At 39.9% G+C, this 18483-nt stretch overlaps 2 protein-coding genes across 2 annotated transcripts in view; both read right to left on the bottom strand.

The window, feature by feature from the left end:
• crebbpa (CREB binding protein a) overlaps positions 1 to 10612 on the bottom strand; it is a 39056-nt gene extending 28444 nt beyond the window's left edge. The window contains 1 exon segment of the mRNA XM_043223131.1: positions 9825 to 10612. Coding sequence (XP_043079066.1) covers positions 9825 to 9903 — 79 coding nt within the window. The 5' untranslated portion in view covers positions 9904 to 10612.
• A 549-nt stretch (positions 10613 to 11161) lies between these two features.
• adcy9 (adenylate cyclase 9) overlaps positions 11162 to 18483 on the bottom strand; it is a 26787-nt gene continuing 19465 nt past the window's right edge. Inside the window, exons 6-10 of the mRNA XM_043223132.1 lie at positions 18182 to 18390; positions 17135 to 17294; positions 16860 to 17008; positions 15910 to 15936; positions 11162 to 15401 (exon numbers count right to left, since the gene is read on the bottom strand). Of these exons, the coding sequence (XP_043079067.1) occupies positions 14123 to 15401; positions 15910 to 15936; positions 16860 to 17008; positions 17135 to 17294; positions 18182 to 18390 (1824 nt within the window). The 3' untranslated portion in view covers positions 11162 to 14122. The remainder of the gene's footprint in view (positions 15402 to 15909; positions 15937 to 16859; positions 17009 to 17134; positions 17295 to 18181; positions 18391 to 18483) is intronic.

The raw sequence follows: 18483 nt of genomic DNA, 5'->3' as shown, positions 1-18483 counted from the left end.
CTGATTTCGACATTCCTGTAAAATGAATCTGCCGTCTACTCTGACTAAGGTCTATTAAATTTCCTATTATTAAGGGTCTAATGGAAGCTGTGGTTTTGACACCATGAAAATATTGTTTTAGCAGCTCCATGCTGAGAGAGAAAACAGCAGAGAGAGTAGTAGTAGTCTAAATCAATACGCCTGCGTGAGGTTGATCCACCGCTGGGTCTGCTAATAGCTTTAATAAATCCGCCTCATCTATTAAAACCTGCTAATGAACGACCGACACGTTGTACACACACACACACACATACACACACAGGAGCGTGTATGATACCTCAGAACAGCTGGGAGGAAGGAGACGTTCTCGATCAAGTCTGTGACACTGAGAGACTAACGACAGATGCTAGCATGTTTAGCAGAGCAAAAGCCATCAACACAGGACGGATGCTCCAGATAATATCACCACGGACTCAGGTGCAAAATTAATGGATTTGATAATGATTAACTCAATGTTATCTACAGATAAGGAGCCTGCTTAAACTGTAACCAGCATATAGTACGTACTATGTGGTGTACTTCAATTGATGACGTTTGTTGCAGAAGTATTTTACAAAAACACGAAGAAACAAGTACATACTTCATCACACGCCACACACAAGTGAAGTTTAAGTGACAATGTAGTGTACTACTATTTCTTACGGTCACCATTTAAGACGTTTTTACAATATTGCAGCAAGCATACGGTACACACTAGTGAGAAGCAAAGTGGCATACTGCTGTAAAGTTTACAATTGAAGACAAAAATGCAAGCATGCCATCTGTAGTAGGCTATTTACCACCGCAGACCGTTTCATATACTACTTTTATGAAAGTATACAGCACATATTTGGTATGCCGCACATTAGCAACAATGTAGTGTGCTAGCGTTTTTTAAAACTGAAGAAAATGTTGCTATTAATTTGTAGGAATATAAAGTAGTTACTGCATAGTATGCCACAGTCAAATGACAATGTAGCACACTGCTGTTTGGAACAATTTTTCTTTTTTAAAATAAAATCGCAGGCAGTATACAGTACATACTTCCTGTACAGTAAAGCACGTCACACACTAGCGAGGTTCAATTCACTATATACTGCTGTCTGTTATGTTCGCCGTTGAAGTTAATTTTAAACGTAGGTAGTACACACTGCCAATAGCATGCCAGACACTGAAATTCACCACTGCAGGCTGTTTCGTATACTAGTTTTATAAACATATATGCAGTATACAGTGCTGACTGCACACTAAGTCGCACGCTAGTGAGGAGAATTGAGCAAGTTTAGCATAATACTGAATGTTACTTCTATCACGGGCGGCAGACAGTTCATGCTGCATAGTGTAGTGCGCTAGTAATACCAAGTGGTGATGTTTGCACCATTTGCTAGTATAGCAAATGGATAGTATGCAACACACCAGTGAATTCGAGCGACAATGTAGCATACTACTGTTTACTGCGGGAGGAGTGTACTGTTTTACAGAATATTTTTAAGAAAATTAGAGACATAATGCATAGTGTAACGCACACTAGTAAAGAAAAGCAATTATGTAGTGTACTACAGCTATAAAAAAATAACATGCTATATTTTTTAAATAATAATAAAGTACCTGCAGTGTACACTTTGTAAAGTTTTACTGCTTCACATAAGAGGACTTTTACAGTGTAAACAAATGAAATAAAGAAACAGTATAGCATACTAAAACTGCTTTACATGCTATACTTCCATACTATACATAGTGCGTAGCGTGCCGACTACCATTGGGTGCTACAAGTGACAAAGCAATGTAACTAGTATGCACAGAATAGCGTGCAAAACGCAAGGTCAAACAACTGTTCGCAACGTTTACAGCTGAACACCATTTCACATACTATTTTTAGAAAACTTCCAAGTGGGCCAGCGTGGTCAAACGACAGTAACACTGTAATATTTTCCATATCCTGTTTCACACGATGTATATATTTTTGTCTTTAACATAAAATGCAATACATTCTACGTGGCACTTCACACGCTAGCTGCCCATTCCGAAAGCGGCTCTGAAAACCCGGTCAACTTTGGCGAGGTATTTCCCAGAGCATCGGTGTCAATCTGATTGAGATGCAGCACGGGTAGCTCTGAGGTCGCGCCGGTTCGAGAGTAAACACAGACACGCTGCCAGACGCAGCAGGTGTTAAACACGAGGGAGGCAGGAGCGGGGATCATCCCTTTTCTTTCTCTTCCCCGTTTAACTACCCACATCACGGAGCCAGTCTCGTGCGACTCCCCGCTTACACGCTCAGCTGTCTAGAGCCAACGTCCCGCTCCCTCTCCGCGCTCGGAGCCGAGCCAAAATGCAAAGCGTCGCACACGCGTTCGGAAGCACCTTGGGAGTCTCGAGTCCCAACAGGGAGCCAGATTTTTGCTCCTCCGCCGTTGGGCCGAAGCTCGTAACAGTGGCTCCGGCGGGGGGCTATTAATAGCATCTCCGCGCGGCGAGCAGACCACAGCTGTCGTTCACAGCGTCTGAATGATAGCGGGTCGTCTGAGCTGGGACAGGTGCACCTCGCCTGGGGTTTTACTCGGATGGGATAGCAATGGATACACACGAACCGAGACTTTCAGCTCAGCTATCCTTCGGTTGCTCAATAAATCACGTTTTAATCTTAAAATAAGTGTTGAAAATGTTGGGGGAAAACGTTTTTTGGGATTTTTTTGATGTCTTGCCTTTCATTTTGATAAGACAGATCATAGCTTGACAGGAAGTGACGCGTAGAGAGAGACGCTGCCGCCGAGGCTATCAATTAATCAATTAAACCTTTTCGCTCCTCTTCAGAACAAAAAATTCAGATATTTCTGATGGAATCTGAGAACTCTCAGACCCTTTTTAAACAGCATATAGCGTACCTTTTTAATTCGCTTTGAAAGAACGACGACGACGACAGCAGCAGCAGCATGGTGTAATATTTATTTGCTTGCTATCTTTCCCTTCACTCTTCTCGTGGCTTTGGAAAACTTGTGTCCTGATAACTCCAAGCTTCATTGTAATTTCTTTGTAAGAATGAATTGCTTTCGCTGAACTCTTAAAGTCTCTCCGCGAGCGGTTGTACAGGTGCGGAGATATCTGTGTGAGCTCAGCTACCCATATAGTGGCTTGGAGATGGACCTCAGCTGAATGATAAACGAACGAGAAGAGAGACGATTCGAACTGAACACAAAAACGAACTTCGCTTTGGCCTGATTTTGTTCGCAATTATGTCATGCGTTCGGTTTGTTCTTCGATTTAGTTTGAAGTATATCGGGGGGGGGGGCCTTTAAGCCTGGTTTTGTGAAACCGGGGGTTATAACGTTACAAAAGATTTCCATTTCAAATAAATGCTGCTCGTCTGAGGTTTTGAAATTCCGTGGAATGTATCCCGAGCATCAAATATCAGAATTTTTGAAGAAAGAATGTGTAATATGCTCACATCCAAAAACACTAGGCATAAACACAATAATCTAAAATCAATTTTTAATTATGATAACATTTCAGCATAGGGTGACAATGATATCCGAGGGGTCATGTGACACAGAAGACTGGATGAACTATGCTAAAAATTACATAATAAAATTAAAATATTTTGGTAACATTTTACAATAAGGTTCATTAGTTAACTTCTACAGCATTTATTAATCTTAATGTTAGTTTCAGCATTTACTATTGCATTATTAAAATGTTGTGTCTAATGTGGACTAACAATGAATGATTGTATTTTAATGAACTAATATTAACAAATATGAATCAATGCTGCAATGAACGTATTATTTGTTGTTCGTTCATGTTAATAACATTAACAACTGACACCTTGACAACCGGCTATTTCAAATTAGAATGATTTCACTGTACTTTTGAGCAAATAAACTCAGCCTTGGTGAACACGAGAGAACTAAAAACTACACCAAATATCAAACTTTTGAAAGGTAATGAAGAAATATTACAGAATTACATTTAGCTGTCATGCATGGAAGCTTACAAATGTATACATTTTAAACTGCTCAACCTCAAACTGCTCTGCAGATAGCATCCGTATTATAAAATATATTTCATGCATAAAATGCATTATTGCAATGTATTAAATTATGATGAACTCTCTTAAACTCTGCAGTGACGTGGTGAAATGTGGCTTAGCAAACGCTGAGGTGCATTTAAAAACTTTTTCAAAACCGATATCAAGAAGTTCAAATTAAGATAATAAAATCTTTTGAACACCAGAACAACAAAGCGTGAACCAGGATTTGAAGATCCAGATGATATATCCCTATGAATCCTTCTCGGGTTTATGAGTGTTTGCACACAAAAGACGGCGAGCATGTGCCGGCTCCGAGCGGCAGACCGGCTTCAGGTTTCACAAGGCTGTTTAGGCCAGACCTGCTGCTGATAGACAGCGGCGGAGTGGAAAGAGAGACGGAGGGAACTCTTGGCACCGCCGTGGAAGGTTAACACGGGGCTGGTTTGGTCACATGGCTTACCACTAAAAGTTTTTATTGGGCTGAATCCCGTCTTGTAAAAGTGTCATGTTTCCTGCTTTCATCCCAGTTCACAAACACGGCATTGTCTCTAAATCCCTGCGTTGGTTTTCGAGATGCTTTTTACAAAGAAAAGGGTCACTTGATGTAGCTGCTCGCAGAGCGTTTATTTCAGAGACGAAGAAGTTTTTGTTTTTTGCTGAAATAAAAAATATTTTTTAAAAAATAGCATACATGTCAAGCAAGATTTTTTTTACTACTTTCATATAAATTAAATTTAAGTGTTTTTCTATACTCATTTTTTTCTATAATTAATCCAAATATTAAAAATATTTAACATTTTTAGCATGAACAGACTTGGCCTTTTTTTTTTTTTTTTTTTTTTTTTTAAACAAATAATTAAACGGTGCGTAAAAAAATAAAGCCAAGCAAACATTTAGATGTTGGGATGCTAAACCATTCTCTAAAACAAAAGTTAAGTTCAAAAAACAACAAAAACAAAAAACAAAAGTTACTCTTCTAAAAAAGTTATCGAGCTGACTTTCAGCAAGTTTGAAGAAAATCTCATTTTTACAGCGCTTTTGCTTATGAAGGTTCTAAAACTTTTGCACAAAATAAAGTAGTTTTATTAGCAGACCTGACCATGAACTGTATCTATAAAAGACTTAATTCTTAATAAAAGCTTCTAAACGCCATGGTTTCTAAGAAGACAGAAGGACGATTCTGCATCACAGCTCCTGAAAAGCAACTAGTACTTCCAACAAACAACTAACCAAAAATATGGAAGTTTTCATGTAACAGAAAAATGACTAAATCTCTCTGTGGTCTTAGTCACACGCACACACAAAAATCCATGCTGTGTTTGGCTTCTGAGTGTGTTTTCTCTAAAGACAGTGGATTTCATTTGGTCTGACTGTGCTGTGATGTGTTATCACTACTGAGACGATCCAGGTCTGCGCTTTCAGACTAAAACGCCACTAAATGACCCCACAGAGCTGGTGTGCCATGCCAGAATTACACCAGAGAAATATCTCCAGCCCTCCTGACTCTGCACGACTTCCGTAACGCAACAGTTCGGCCGGCCGATGGCTTTTAAAGAGCTTTCATTTAAGAAAAGGAACGTTCTAGTCCATCTGTCACCCTGCAAGGGACTACGGCACCTCAGTCATCAAAAGCACGCAAAAAGCCCATAACAGACCCGAACGGCATATTGAGCTTCAAACGACAGCCATTTGAGAAGCCATTTTCAGCCATCTCGTTATAACAAAGTCCAAATGGAATCGACACTCTTTTTCCACATTTTCTGAAATAATTGTAGGGAAAATCTGTAAAGATTCAGCTTGCGACGCAACAGTTGTATTGGTAGCCAGAAAGTCGCCCGCCAGATCCATAAACGAATATGCAAAGATGGGGAACACGTCAGGCTCTGAGCAGGCCTAGATATAACCCTTCAACACTATTGGTACGTTCACGTTCACGTACATAAACACTACTCCGTGCCGTTTCGTGGAGTTAATAGCTACAAATAGAACAAGTTATCTTTACATAGCTAAATGATGCAAGAAAAAAAATTAATTGCACAGTGTAGGCTACAGTAAGTCATTTTTTACTTGGTTTGCAAAGTGGAAAATTCAGAAAATCCTTCAAAGTTTCCAGAAACTTGCTAGAAATTTTCCGCCTCTTTGCAACCCTAATTTTTGGCAGAAGCTACCGTTTTTGTAGCGCGTGCTCCTTATTCATAAAGTGTAAGACACACTTTTCATTTTTAATAATTTAGTCACTTTAACAACTTGCCTATTATTTCTGCAGTTAATTGTGCAGCATGAGAATCAAGAAACCCTTTTAGAAAAACTTTGTACAAGCAGAAATCTCACGAAAATGGGCACATTTTAAATGAATAGACCAAGTAAGGCCGTCCAACTCAAATAAACGTGTTATTTATGTTTAAACGTGCATGATCTGAATTTTGGAAAAAAAAATAAAACAGAATTCAGGAAAGAATGGATCTGATTTAACGCTTCAGGCTAACTGTTATGTCCACACAACATCATCGTTAAAGATTTATGTATCTAAATTCATCTTTCATGTATTTATGCATCTCCCATTCATCTAAATTCTGTTTAAAATTAAGCACGCCGCTAAAGATAAACTCTTAAAAATAATTCACCCAACAGAAAGGTTGACGGGAAACCAAAAACCCAATAAATAACCTCTCATAATAAATTAAGTTGCTAAATATTTAATTCTCCTTTCAGAGCATTTTTTGTATTATTTCTTATATTACAGTAGTTTGTGATTATCATAACAAATCACCCTCGGCCATGTAAACATTAAATCACGCACATCAAGATCTATGGCTATATTCGTTGATCTGCATGGTGTCTGATCTCTGGTGTGCAGCACTCAAGCACACAGGAGACTTAACTAACACAAGTCCAAGTTTTCAGCTGACTGTTGGGAGTGTTAGGGATGTTGCTCTTTAAGCGGATTCCTCACTATTTGACTAATCAGTTTAGAGGAAACACTCAAACCGGTCTAAGACGGCTCGCATTTTTGGCAGATTGGTAACTTCTTATAAAACAGCCAAAACGCAAAGAGTTTGAAATGCATTTTTAAAAGTCTAGATAAGCGACGTCAAAACACAGGAAAAAAAATTGCAAGAGGCCAAAGGTGTGTTTCGTGCATGTCAATGGTGATTTTAAAAGTGAAATTTCTTAAACTTTCACAACGCAAACAGCAGAACACAGGACGCTAAGTGAAGTGTCGCCAATAAAAACACCAAAAAAAAAGTTTTGCTGTATTTTTTCGATTAATGTTCAAGAAAAACTGACCAATAACCACTTTGTATTTTATAAGTCTAGTGTAAATGACAGTAAAGAACCTTGTACGCAGAGTCTGATTTTTCCATAAGATTTATTTTTTATTTATTTTTATTTTTTTACGATACGCGTCACGCTTTTCTTTCAAAATGCTTGCTACAGGTGTGAAAACGCAAACTTTTTTTTTTATGGCGAACGAAAGTTTCGGAGGCAGAATGTAAACGTGACCGACGCAACACAAGGTCGCATTTATATTTTTACAAGCTAAAATTTTGGACGAAAATTTCAGTGAGCCTTAACGGTATTAATACTCAATTTAGTGAAAAAATAAATAAATAAATTGTGCAGATTTTTTTTCATCTTGCTGCAAATAATGTGCCAATTGTCTGAATTTGCAATAACTTCCGAGATTGCAAACGTTTTGAAAGTCATTTTTTAAATCCCCATTAGAACCTTTCACACCACTGAGCGGGACTTGTGTATTTATAATGCGAGTCGTCTGTTCATATTCCTATGTAAACACCAAAAATGTTTTAATTTCAATTAGACCGGTAGTGCCGGTGTGGATCTTGTCAACTGGAAAAACCTCATCCGGCTGTAAAGCATGGAAACGTGCGACTATGACTATCTCCTCAATCAAACAAGCGTGTTATTTTTGTCAATCGAGGCTAAAACTCAATAGTTACTAAATATTTGCTCTAAAAAACCTGACATCTTTATGAAGCATTTCTATCGAGATGCGTCAACATGGCTGAAACAACAACTACAGGATACGCGCTGTATCTTCAGCGACATTGTCATCAAAGCTTTCCTCCGTTTTTGAACAGTTACTGGGCACATTTTTGATCGCGACACAAAATCGGAGTCGAGCGCTACGTTTAAGGGCTGACATAAACGTCTTTCAGAATGCAAAATCGTAATCTTGCCCCCGAAGAACAACATGCATTGACGAAATATAAGCTGCACAATATGACGACGGGTTTTCAAGAGCTGGATCTTTACTATTCCTCAAAACAAACACCACGTTTGTGCCCGCACCGCTTAAAAGTCCAAATGCAACTGGAATCGCTTGGCTTGCTGGCGGGAAAACGCCTCCTGAAACAAATTACACACTTCACCTGTCAAAATAATGATATCGCCGAGCAATATAATCTGAACGCAGGTAGGCAAGATGGATGCCGAAGCTCGTGCCGGTCCAGCAAGCACTACACACAAACGCTCTAGCTGCCTGCAGACATAGATAATCAGACGCCGATTACCGTAAACGGATGCTGAAATTTGTGCAGCCTATAAGCGCAGAGTTTTTAACACGTTTGGGCACCAGTGGTCGCACACATGATGCTAATCTCGGCCTACAGCATCATGGCCGCTACAGCCACATATGTGGTTCGAGACAACTGAGGTGACGCGTCAAACGGGCCTAAAAGTAACAATTTTGAAAGCTAGTATAGCAAACTAGTCTTCTAACCGGACAGCACAGGTTGAACCAGTCAATGCAAACGATTGACAAGAAAGCTCACAGAGGGTTCATCCCCAGGTCTCTGGATACCTGGATCGGGTTTATCTTCACAGTTTGAGCAAAACCCATCCCACTGATGCACAAAAAGCAGGGGTGCTTGGTTTAAGACAAACTGAGCTCGCAAAGCGCTGGTTTGCAAGTGGCCAGCCATGGGGTTTCACTATTTAGCATAGCGCACACTAAATATAAGCGCACTCAAGTCATTTTTCGACTTTATCGGTCACGTGACCTCAACAGCGGCGTCCACGAAAGGGCGACCGCAAAACAAAAACGCCTTTTCTGGAAAACCGATACGAATGGACTCGCTCTGCGCGAGATCAACTGTTTTTGAATGGCATTTTAAAGAAGCCAGCGTCTAACCGCGTCGCACTCTTTGCATCGATAAAAAAAAAGGCGAAGCGCCGTAACGCGCGAACTTCCCAGTAAGCGCCGACCCCGCGCGCGTTCGCGACCGTATCATAGCGACCACGCGCGAAAACTTTCACTTTCGGACAGCGTCCCGGGACACGCTCGGAGGGGGATGGAGCGAGGGGGGATCCGTCGCTTTCGGCTGGAGCTCTTTCCACGTGCTGATCTGAAAGCACCCCGAAGGACGAACGCGATGATGGGCTGCCTGATGCAATAAGCTATAAAAATGTCATCCGGGCCTCTTAGTTGTGCGTTTACATGCACAAAAGTTTGAAAAATAAACATTAGGTTGTTATTTGCTCTCCTCCAGTCTGTAAAAACTAAAATAAGCGTCAGCCGGCCCTGACTTTCGGTGTATGTAAAGACGTGCATTGAAAGCTCGTTTCTGCTTTACTGTCAAACGAGTTTTGAACGGCACGAGGGCGACCGAACGACTTCATTTTGAGATGCACCGTTTCTGGACTCGTTTGACAGCTGGCGTGTGAATGCGTGCGTGCGTGTGTGTGTGTTGCAGTGCTTCGTAAGAGTTGATCGGAAGAGTATTTAGCAGGTTTGGGATCAGGCCTGCCGGACTTTTACCTGGAGCGTCTGGAGCAGGTGCTGTCAGCTTCGCTCGCTTCGCGCTTGGAGGGCCACCTTCCAGCACATTTTCAGCCATCGCGATTAAAACGAGCTTCCGGCCGAATGTCGCGGGGGGGTGGAGGGATAAAATTCAAAGCGAAGGATCCTTTCGTCCGAAAAAACAGATGTTACCTTACTTTTTGAAAGACGTGGGGAGTGTGGAGCGGCTCGGCGGAGGATTTTCTCAAAAAAGCAGCAACAGCGCCCCGCGTCGCCACCACCATTCACCCCATGATAATCCAACACCCAACACCCACATTATCATCGTTATATTACAGAGAGAAAACGCCTCCTTTCCGCGAATTCAACGTTAAATCCCAATTAAAATATCCGCAGGAGTCCTCGCGCGCGAGCGTCGTTAATATTGCAACGGCACGCGATCCATTTTCCGTGCAAAAACCGTCTGGCTCCGTGTAAAAATGCACGGTTGCATAAAAATGAGATATTTTTGCAAAACAGTCCCCTCGGCGCTGTCTGTCCTCCAAAAGCGTCCGGTAAACAATAACCGCTCGGAGCGAAATACGGACGCAAGCGCCGCTCTGAAGGGGAAATCAGATATACGAGGGTTTTGCGGCCGACGAACGCCGATTAAATCCAGGATTTTTCGCCAAAAATTCCTTCGCGGCGATACAAAGGTGTCATTTTCCGCCGAACGGTGTCGTCAAACCTCGATTCGGATGCTCCGCGTCCAAAAATAAAAAATAGTGCTCTATCGAAATCCTGATTCCGAGCCGAGACAAGATGGCGGCTGTTGATTCCTTCGATACAAAAAGTTTTTTTTTTCTTTTTCCAGATAGACGGAGCCGAGGGGGAGGGGGAGCGCGAGCGCAATCACGCCCTACGTCAAACCTGCCGTCAGCGCGCGAAGCGGCCGCGTGAGGCGCCGGAGGACCACAAATAGTCTTTAAAACGGATAAATAGTTTTACATTAAATTTACTTTTTTTATTTTATTTTATTTTTTTACAAAAACTAATTGAGTAACAGTGCACATTATATTAACTTTAAAATATATAAAACTTTAAAAAAAATATATTTTAATATTTTATACCTATTATTTGGCAAATATATTAACCATTATAGTTTGCGTTTAAACAAGAAAGTGTTAATCGTAAATACGAAAGATACATTTTTATATATTTTGATCATTCCTTCCTATTGAAAACTTTTTTTCTCGTCTTAAATTATATTCCTTCACCAATTTGCACATCTCTCATCTTAATGAAAGTATCGATTAATAAGTAATAATTTACAAATGACCTCTTCCACACATAAAACAGACACACACCACTTCCGGTATCTTTTCATTGTTTCTCTACTCTCGAAATCTGGCACATGCACATGTATTGTCAATTTTAAAACATAAAAATCAAATAAAACATTACATGATATGTACATACAAAGTGAGTGCACTGTGCAAATGTATACAGATTATGTTTTTTGCCTGAATATAACGGCTAATAAATCAATACCCGCTGTGTCTCATGTGCATAAGAACAAATTATTGAAGAACATGTGCTGCTGAAAAAAAAATAATAATAATAAAAAAAAAAAAATCTAATCAACAATAACAATATATTGCCCACATTCCACAACTCTGTCTTGCAGCTTCTGCCCACACTATTAAAATTCTTTGGTATACACAAATTCCCATATACGGCACAAAAATAATTAATACACAGTTAATAAAAGGCATGTGAAGTCAAATTCAAGGGCACGTCTTCAACACTCGAGCACCAAAACAAATTGGTTTTTAGATTTGCACTCAAATAGATCTAACCCAATTAAAATGTGTTCAATTCTATACAAAACCAAAACTGTGAAGCAGTGAAAATGGCAAAAAAAATAAAATAAAATAAACAACATAGAAAATAAATTCTTGGATTTCAAAACTCCAAGCTCCAAGAATGCAGGCAGTGGTGAAGGAAAATAAAAAAAATGGGAACAATCGCACGCAGAACAAGATCAAATTCATTAATATTTAAAATATCGTAAAACTTTAGTAGAACTCAATCTGAGGCACTTTGCAAGAGTTAGGCCTTAGGTGCTTGTTACATTAGGTGAAACTGGGCGCGAAAACCCACTTCTCCTTGCTTTAAGTGGCTCCCTTTCATAAATATGCCCTTTTGATAATAGGCTCTGTGTGGCTGTACACCGATTCATGCACAGCCCCAATAAATACGAATGCATTTAATACACGACCACATACATTATGCACAATTAATCATAATTCAATACTGTCAGCACTGGGCTTCTTTAGCCAATGGAGTGATGCGATAACACAAAGGTGAATGTGTCGGCTGGAAAGCAGTGCACCATAAAACAATTAACAGCTAAATCGAATCCCTTTTCCATCCCGAAAAGTTCCATTTAAAGATACACAGTGTACATTTAAAAAAAAAAAAAAAAAAGGCTGGAATTATAATTCACATCAAAGAGGAAATAATAATATAATACAATAACATAATATTGTAGGTGTCCCGAAAGCTGCATCCTGATATTCTGACTCTGAAGAAATGTGGCGTTACAGCTGAGGGGGAAAAGAGAGACTAAAAAGGCACTGGATTTTTTTTTTTTTCCCATTTTTGAGAACAAACCAAAGACTGCTCTGTAAACAGAAATAAAGAAAGAAATCTGTCCTCAAACCTCAGCTTATTCGTTAAACACGACGGCAAAAGACGCAGATCCTAAAGAAGGAGAAACTAAAATCGCTTTGCTTGATTGATGATTGAAATGTAAGACGCGTCGCAGGAGATACTGCAGATTATTCTCGAAACGATTATAACGAAAAGCAAAGAGAATCAGATCTCTGCACAACTACTGAAAATTCGAGGAGCTGCTATCAAAACAGAATTGACACGCTCAAAAAAATCTGATATTCAAAAAAAATTATAATTAGGCAGAAATAAGCATAAAATTGCAAGCCGCTCGCCAACTTATGGCAGCACAAGAACCTTCTACAAGGCCATGGAGCGAACTGGTATCACAAGCCCACGGAGATCAATGAAACTATGGCGAATTGGCGATACCACCTCAGGCTCTGCTGGCACGATCACAGTGAAAAACTGATTCCGATAGGAAGATCTGAGGCACTGAATGAAATGAATTAAAATGCACTGATAAACAATTCAGCTACACAATCTGTTCGACTGAACACTTCGTTGGAAGGCTTCGCTGGCTGGAGTTTACTGGATACATTTAGGAGAAGAAACCACAGTGGCGCTCGTAAGATTCTTTAAATATTGTATGCGGCGTGCTGAAAAATTTGATTTATTTCATTTCGTAAAATGTTCCCTCGGTCTATGAGAAACGTTAAATTGTGGGGCTAAATTTTATGCGAAAAAAAAACCAAACAGTTTCAACAAACATACTCTGAATTTCCGAATGCACTACAATCACCAGCCCTTGTGTCCTCTAATGAAGGGGAGAGAGCGCACAGCATGCTTTCTTCCATCTTTCTTGATTGCGATTCAGACAAATAAGGCTGTTTTTCCTCATTTTATGAATGTAGGGTGCTATTTTGCATGAGCCACTTTGACTTTCTTTTATAAAAGCTACATTGTTTGTTGCCAGATACACGTGATATTAATATGGGCGTTGTGGAAAGAAGTGCCGGAAGCCCATCTTTATCCATCTACCCTTGTCGTCTTTGGTTTTATTTCATCGGTGTATAGGTGACCGTCGACGTGGCAGAGCTGTATATTCATTACAATAACTTAAAAACATAATCCTGTCATTTAATTAGCAACTGGCTTCTTTTTGATCACTTTGTATCAAAGAGAGAGGAAAAGAAAATACTGAAATAAATGAACAAAATAATACGCCATTAGAGGTGGAATACATTACCAAAAAAAAAAAAAAAAACAGCATTTTTCACTTTCCACGTCTTTTCAAAAAGCCATGCCGATATATTTGTTCAAACATCCCTTTCATTTGTTCATTTGACAGATCTTACATATTGTAAAGGCACTTTATAAACAACAACAACAACAACAAAAACAAATCGGAGAACATCAGAAATATTAACTCCATCCATTTCCCCCCTCTGTGCTACACTGTGATCCACACAGCAGATGCTTAGCGCGCACATTTTTCTATTTAGGTCACGTTATCAACACATATGCCCTATACAGGCTAATGCTGCTCAATGGAACTCCAACAGTTGTGGTCGGAAAAGCCCCTTGAAGGAAGCAGAGCCTGAAAATGATCTGGGATTGGCTCTTGAAGAAGGTCAGCCGAGGTAAGGAGGAAATCTGAATCACTCCACTGCCCTGAGCTTTGTACGCTCATCTGCGTCTTCATCTTCCTCTGCTTGTAAAGGTGTCTCTGGTCTGGCTAGAGGCGCGTACAGTTGTGTTATCGAGGGAGGCTGTGTACCACTTAGCGATGGCGCTTTGTAAGGACTCTCGTAATCCTTTTCGTTGAGCTCAGGGGCAGGAGAGTTGCCCTTAGTGTCTCGGTGCAACTTCTCTGTAATCTGAGATGGGCCTAATACAGAGCCCTGAGGCACACTGATAGAGGCAACCTTGGGAGAGGTGCAGGGAGGGTTTAGTGGTGCAGCAGATGTTGTTGTAGTTGTTGTATTGGCGAGTGTGTTGGGCTCTAAATGCCCGATGGCACTGTCCACCTGGCCTTGTTCCAGGTTTTGAGTGGACCCCGATCTGCCTTCATTTGTTTGGGGATACAAGTAAGTCCTCATCTGCCCTTTTCCTTTCACGTTTACAGTGCCACGATAATCGAAGGCGTAGTTCATTCTGCTGAGCACACAGTGGCTCTCTTCGCTAACCTGTAAGCGGCACTCCACTCCCGTGCTGTCCATGCGGCTAGCGATGTTGACCGTATCGCCCCATATGTCGTAAAGCAGCTTGGTAGTGCCGATGACGCCGGCAGTCAAGGGCCCGTGGTTGAAGCCAATTCTCAGCTTGAACTTGAAACCCAGCATGTTCTTGTTAAAATCATCCACCACGCGCATCATTTCAAGGGCGAAGTCAAAGAGGGCACGTAGGTGGGCGTGTGGATCCGGCTGCTCTTCACACTGCTGCCCGTTTAATCCAGACGCCGCCATGTAGGTGGCGCCAATGGTTTTAATCTTCTCTACATTCGAAAACGCAGGCTTGCGCAAAAGTTCGTCGAAGTCTCCGATGAGTTCGTTAAGGACTCGGTAGCATTCTTTCCCACCCTCGTAGCTCTCTTCGTAGAATTCGCTGAAGTTGACGATACTTGCAAATATGACCCCGACATTGTCGTGATTTTTAGAGTAACTCTGGTTCACCTTTAACTGCTCGGCAACATGGATGGGGATGATGTTACGCAGCAGCCAGTCTGCTTGATCTCGCATGGTCTGGATCTTGATGCGATGCTTGTCAGCCTCCACATTTCCATGGTAATGCAGACGGTAGCTGACCTCAAATTCCCGGTTGAGGAACCAGACCAGCAGCAGCAGGAGGAAGAAGGAGAGCACAGTCTCTGGGACGAGTAGGTCGAGCGCTTTGGGCACACTGGACTGATCTACTTCGGCACTCTGGTTACTCATGTTCCTGAAACCAAGAGAAAGAGATTTATTATAGTGAAATAGTATTTCTGAGCACCATTTATTGCTGGTGTTAAGTCTTAAACCATTGATGGTACTGTGGCATGTGGACTTGTCACCTTGTCTTTATCAAGTAGCAGTTAAAAAAAATAATAAAAATGCTTTTCTAGTCAAGATGTAAAAAAAAAAAAAAAAAAAACTTTAAGGATTTTATCTCCTCAAAATTAAGCGACTTGCTTAGAACAAGCAAAATTTTTAAACAAAATCCTATTTCAAACAGAAAAACAAGACTTTGCTTAGCCCACTGGCAGATTATTTCGCTCATTTCAAGTAACAACAAATTTTTACTAGATAGCATACAATATAAAATTGATTTCATGTCAACGATTAAAGGGTGTTTTAGTTTAAGCAATATTAATAACGCCAATATGGCCCCTTTTAGTTTGAGCAATACTAATAATGCAAATTAAACAACCTGATTTTATTAAGGGCATTATATTTTCACAACAACTCACCCAGATGTTGGAAATCTGTCAGTGGCACTGCAAAAAGAAGACAGTTCAATTCGTAAATAAATAGTACTCTGCAGCAACCATACATGTCCACTGGAGATGAGCGGGCAATTCTCCTTACAGAAGCTGAATGGCAGGTTTATGTGGGGGATTGTGGGTTTAACTGCTTTATTTGATGACTTTTACAGACACACTTTTGTTGTTTTGGGTGGTATTGGATGGAATTCGTAAGCACCGCTATCAGTGGACATGTACCATCATAAATAGTCCAAAAAAAACCCACACAAATCTTTACAATGTTCTAAAACTATAGTGAATGCACTTATTTTAAATAATAGTTCAGCTGAAAATAAAAACTGACTCTAAGGACATCTAAGCCGAGTTTATTTCTTCATTACAAGAATTTCTGATAAATTTACTCCATTTACAATCGTATGCTTACCAGCAGATCTCCTGCAGTGAATGAGTGCCGTCAGAATGTCATCAGAAAGTCCAAACAGTTGATAAAAGTATCACAATATTTGTTTGCATCTGTTTTCACTTGCAAAACAGAGCTTGATCTGTGCATATTTTTATCCTGAATTCAGATGAGAACTTACACACACAAAAAAAGATTTTAGCCAGTAGCGAAAATTTCAATTAAAATGATGGATTCATTTCTTACAAATATGGAGCTTTTCACTTTACAAGAAATTTAATAGTGGGCTGGAGTAGGGAGTGGAATTATTGTGATGTTTATATCAGTTGTTTGGACTCTCATTCTGACGGCACCCATTCACTGCAGAGGATTCATTGCTGAGGAAATAATTTGATGTTAAATTTCTCCAAATCTTTAACGAAGAAACAACAAACTCTTCTACATCTTGGATGGCCCTAGAGTGCGTTTTCCTCAAATGAATACACTAGGTTTATAACGAGAAGTGAAATCGCTGAGCAAGCTGAGGATGTCCGACCTGGGCATGGTGGTGGCGCTGTAGAGCAGGATGAGTAAAGACAGACCAGCTACAGTGGCCAGAGCAGAGCGCATCCAGAAACTCAGCTGGCAGAAGTTACAGTACTGGATAATAGCAATAATAAGAGCACAGCACAGGAACATGGGCACCTACAGAACCAGGAAAAAAAAAAAGAGCACACGTTCAAACAATCTCTGTAGATACTATGTACAGTTCTACAAGTCATATTATAGAGTATATTATTATTATTATTATTATTATTATTATTAGATTACCTGGATGGGCAGCTGCATGCTATAAGCCAGGTGGGAGAAGACGGACACAGCAGGAAGTGACACGAGCACAGCCCCGATCACATGACGCGGGAGCCAGCCAGACACCAGCTTTAACAGAGACCGAGTGCAGTTCTGTACATCATCCTGACAAAACACCATGCTGCAGGAGAAAGACGGAGACAAAACCATTATATCCACTTGATAACTGATAGATAAACCACTAATATTACATGTTAGACACCATTTTGCTTATGTCCTTCAAAATCCTGCAAGTGACTTTCGGTATTATAACATTTTAAATGTCCACTATGAAAAAAGGATACAGATTTTGAAATTAGATTTCACTTTATATAAATGATTTAAATGAACAGTGTTTTTTGAAGATTCACATTAAGTTTGCACAAGACAAGTTCACCGTTAGATCATTTTAAAAACGTAAATCATTAAAAAAATATATATATAATTTTTTTTAAAATCTGAATTAACATTATTTTCAATTATTCGCATGAATTTAGCGCAAGATGACTGTAAAAGTAATTGTAAAAATAAAAATGTACATATAAATATACAAAATCAGCCATTGAATATATGGTATATATTAAAAGAAACATATTACAATAAAAACATAATTAAAAAAAAGTATAATTTCCGTTTCTTTCACCTAACGAAAATGTTGTTTGTTTTATGTTAATAAATAACCTCTAAACCATCAGTACATTACAGTTTTACACAATTGTATTCTGTATAAATAAAAAAAGCAATAAAAAAGTATAGCCTGGTTTGTTTGTGAAAGCAGAGGAATATTTATTAAATGCTTTGTGGATTGAGGCATTTACAAGATTTGCATTACATTTCCCTGTTCAGTTATTATAAATGTAAATTATTCATTTAAATCATTTAAATAATTAGTTTAATTATAACAAGCATATCAAAATGACATTTTTAACTAAATCATAAGTCGGAGTAATAATTTGTTTTGCCGTCATCTAGTGCTCACTTACTAAACTAAATATGCAACAGTATGGAGGAAAACAAGATCCAGCTCACCGAAAAGACAAAACGAGAGAGACCATCTCCAGCAGAGCGGCTGTGATCGCCAGACCCAGTGTGGTTGCCAGGGGCGTCTCCATGGTGACAAGGGGATACAGGAAGCAGGCAACGGTCAGGGCGAAAAATACAGCACAAGACAGAAAAACATCGAGCAGCGAGCTGAAGACTGGACTGGCAAACGTCTTGACTGGCACCTGATTCACCACCTGGAGGAAACCCAGAGATCATAACACTCAACTTCACACACTGACGGGACCAGGCTGCACTACTAGAAATAACCAGAAGAGGTCCATGTGTGA

Source organism: Puntigrus tetrazona, chromosome 22 (assembly GCF_018831695.1).
Source record: "Puntigrus tetrazona isolate hp1 chromosome 22, ASM1883169v1, whole genome shotgun sequence".
Taxonomy (NCBI): Eukaryota; Metazoa; Chordata; class Actinopteri; order Cypriniformes; family Cyprinidae; genus Puntigrus; species Puntigrus tetrazona.
Note: the sequence above shows the minus strand (reverse complement) of the source record. Positions and strands in the feature narration are given on the sequence as shown.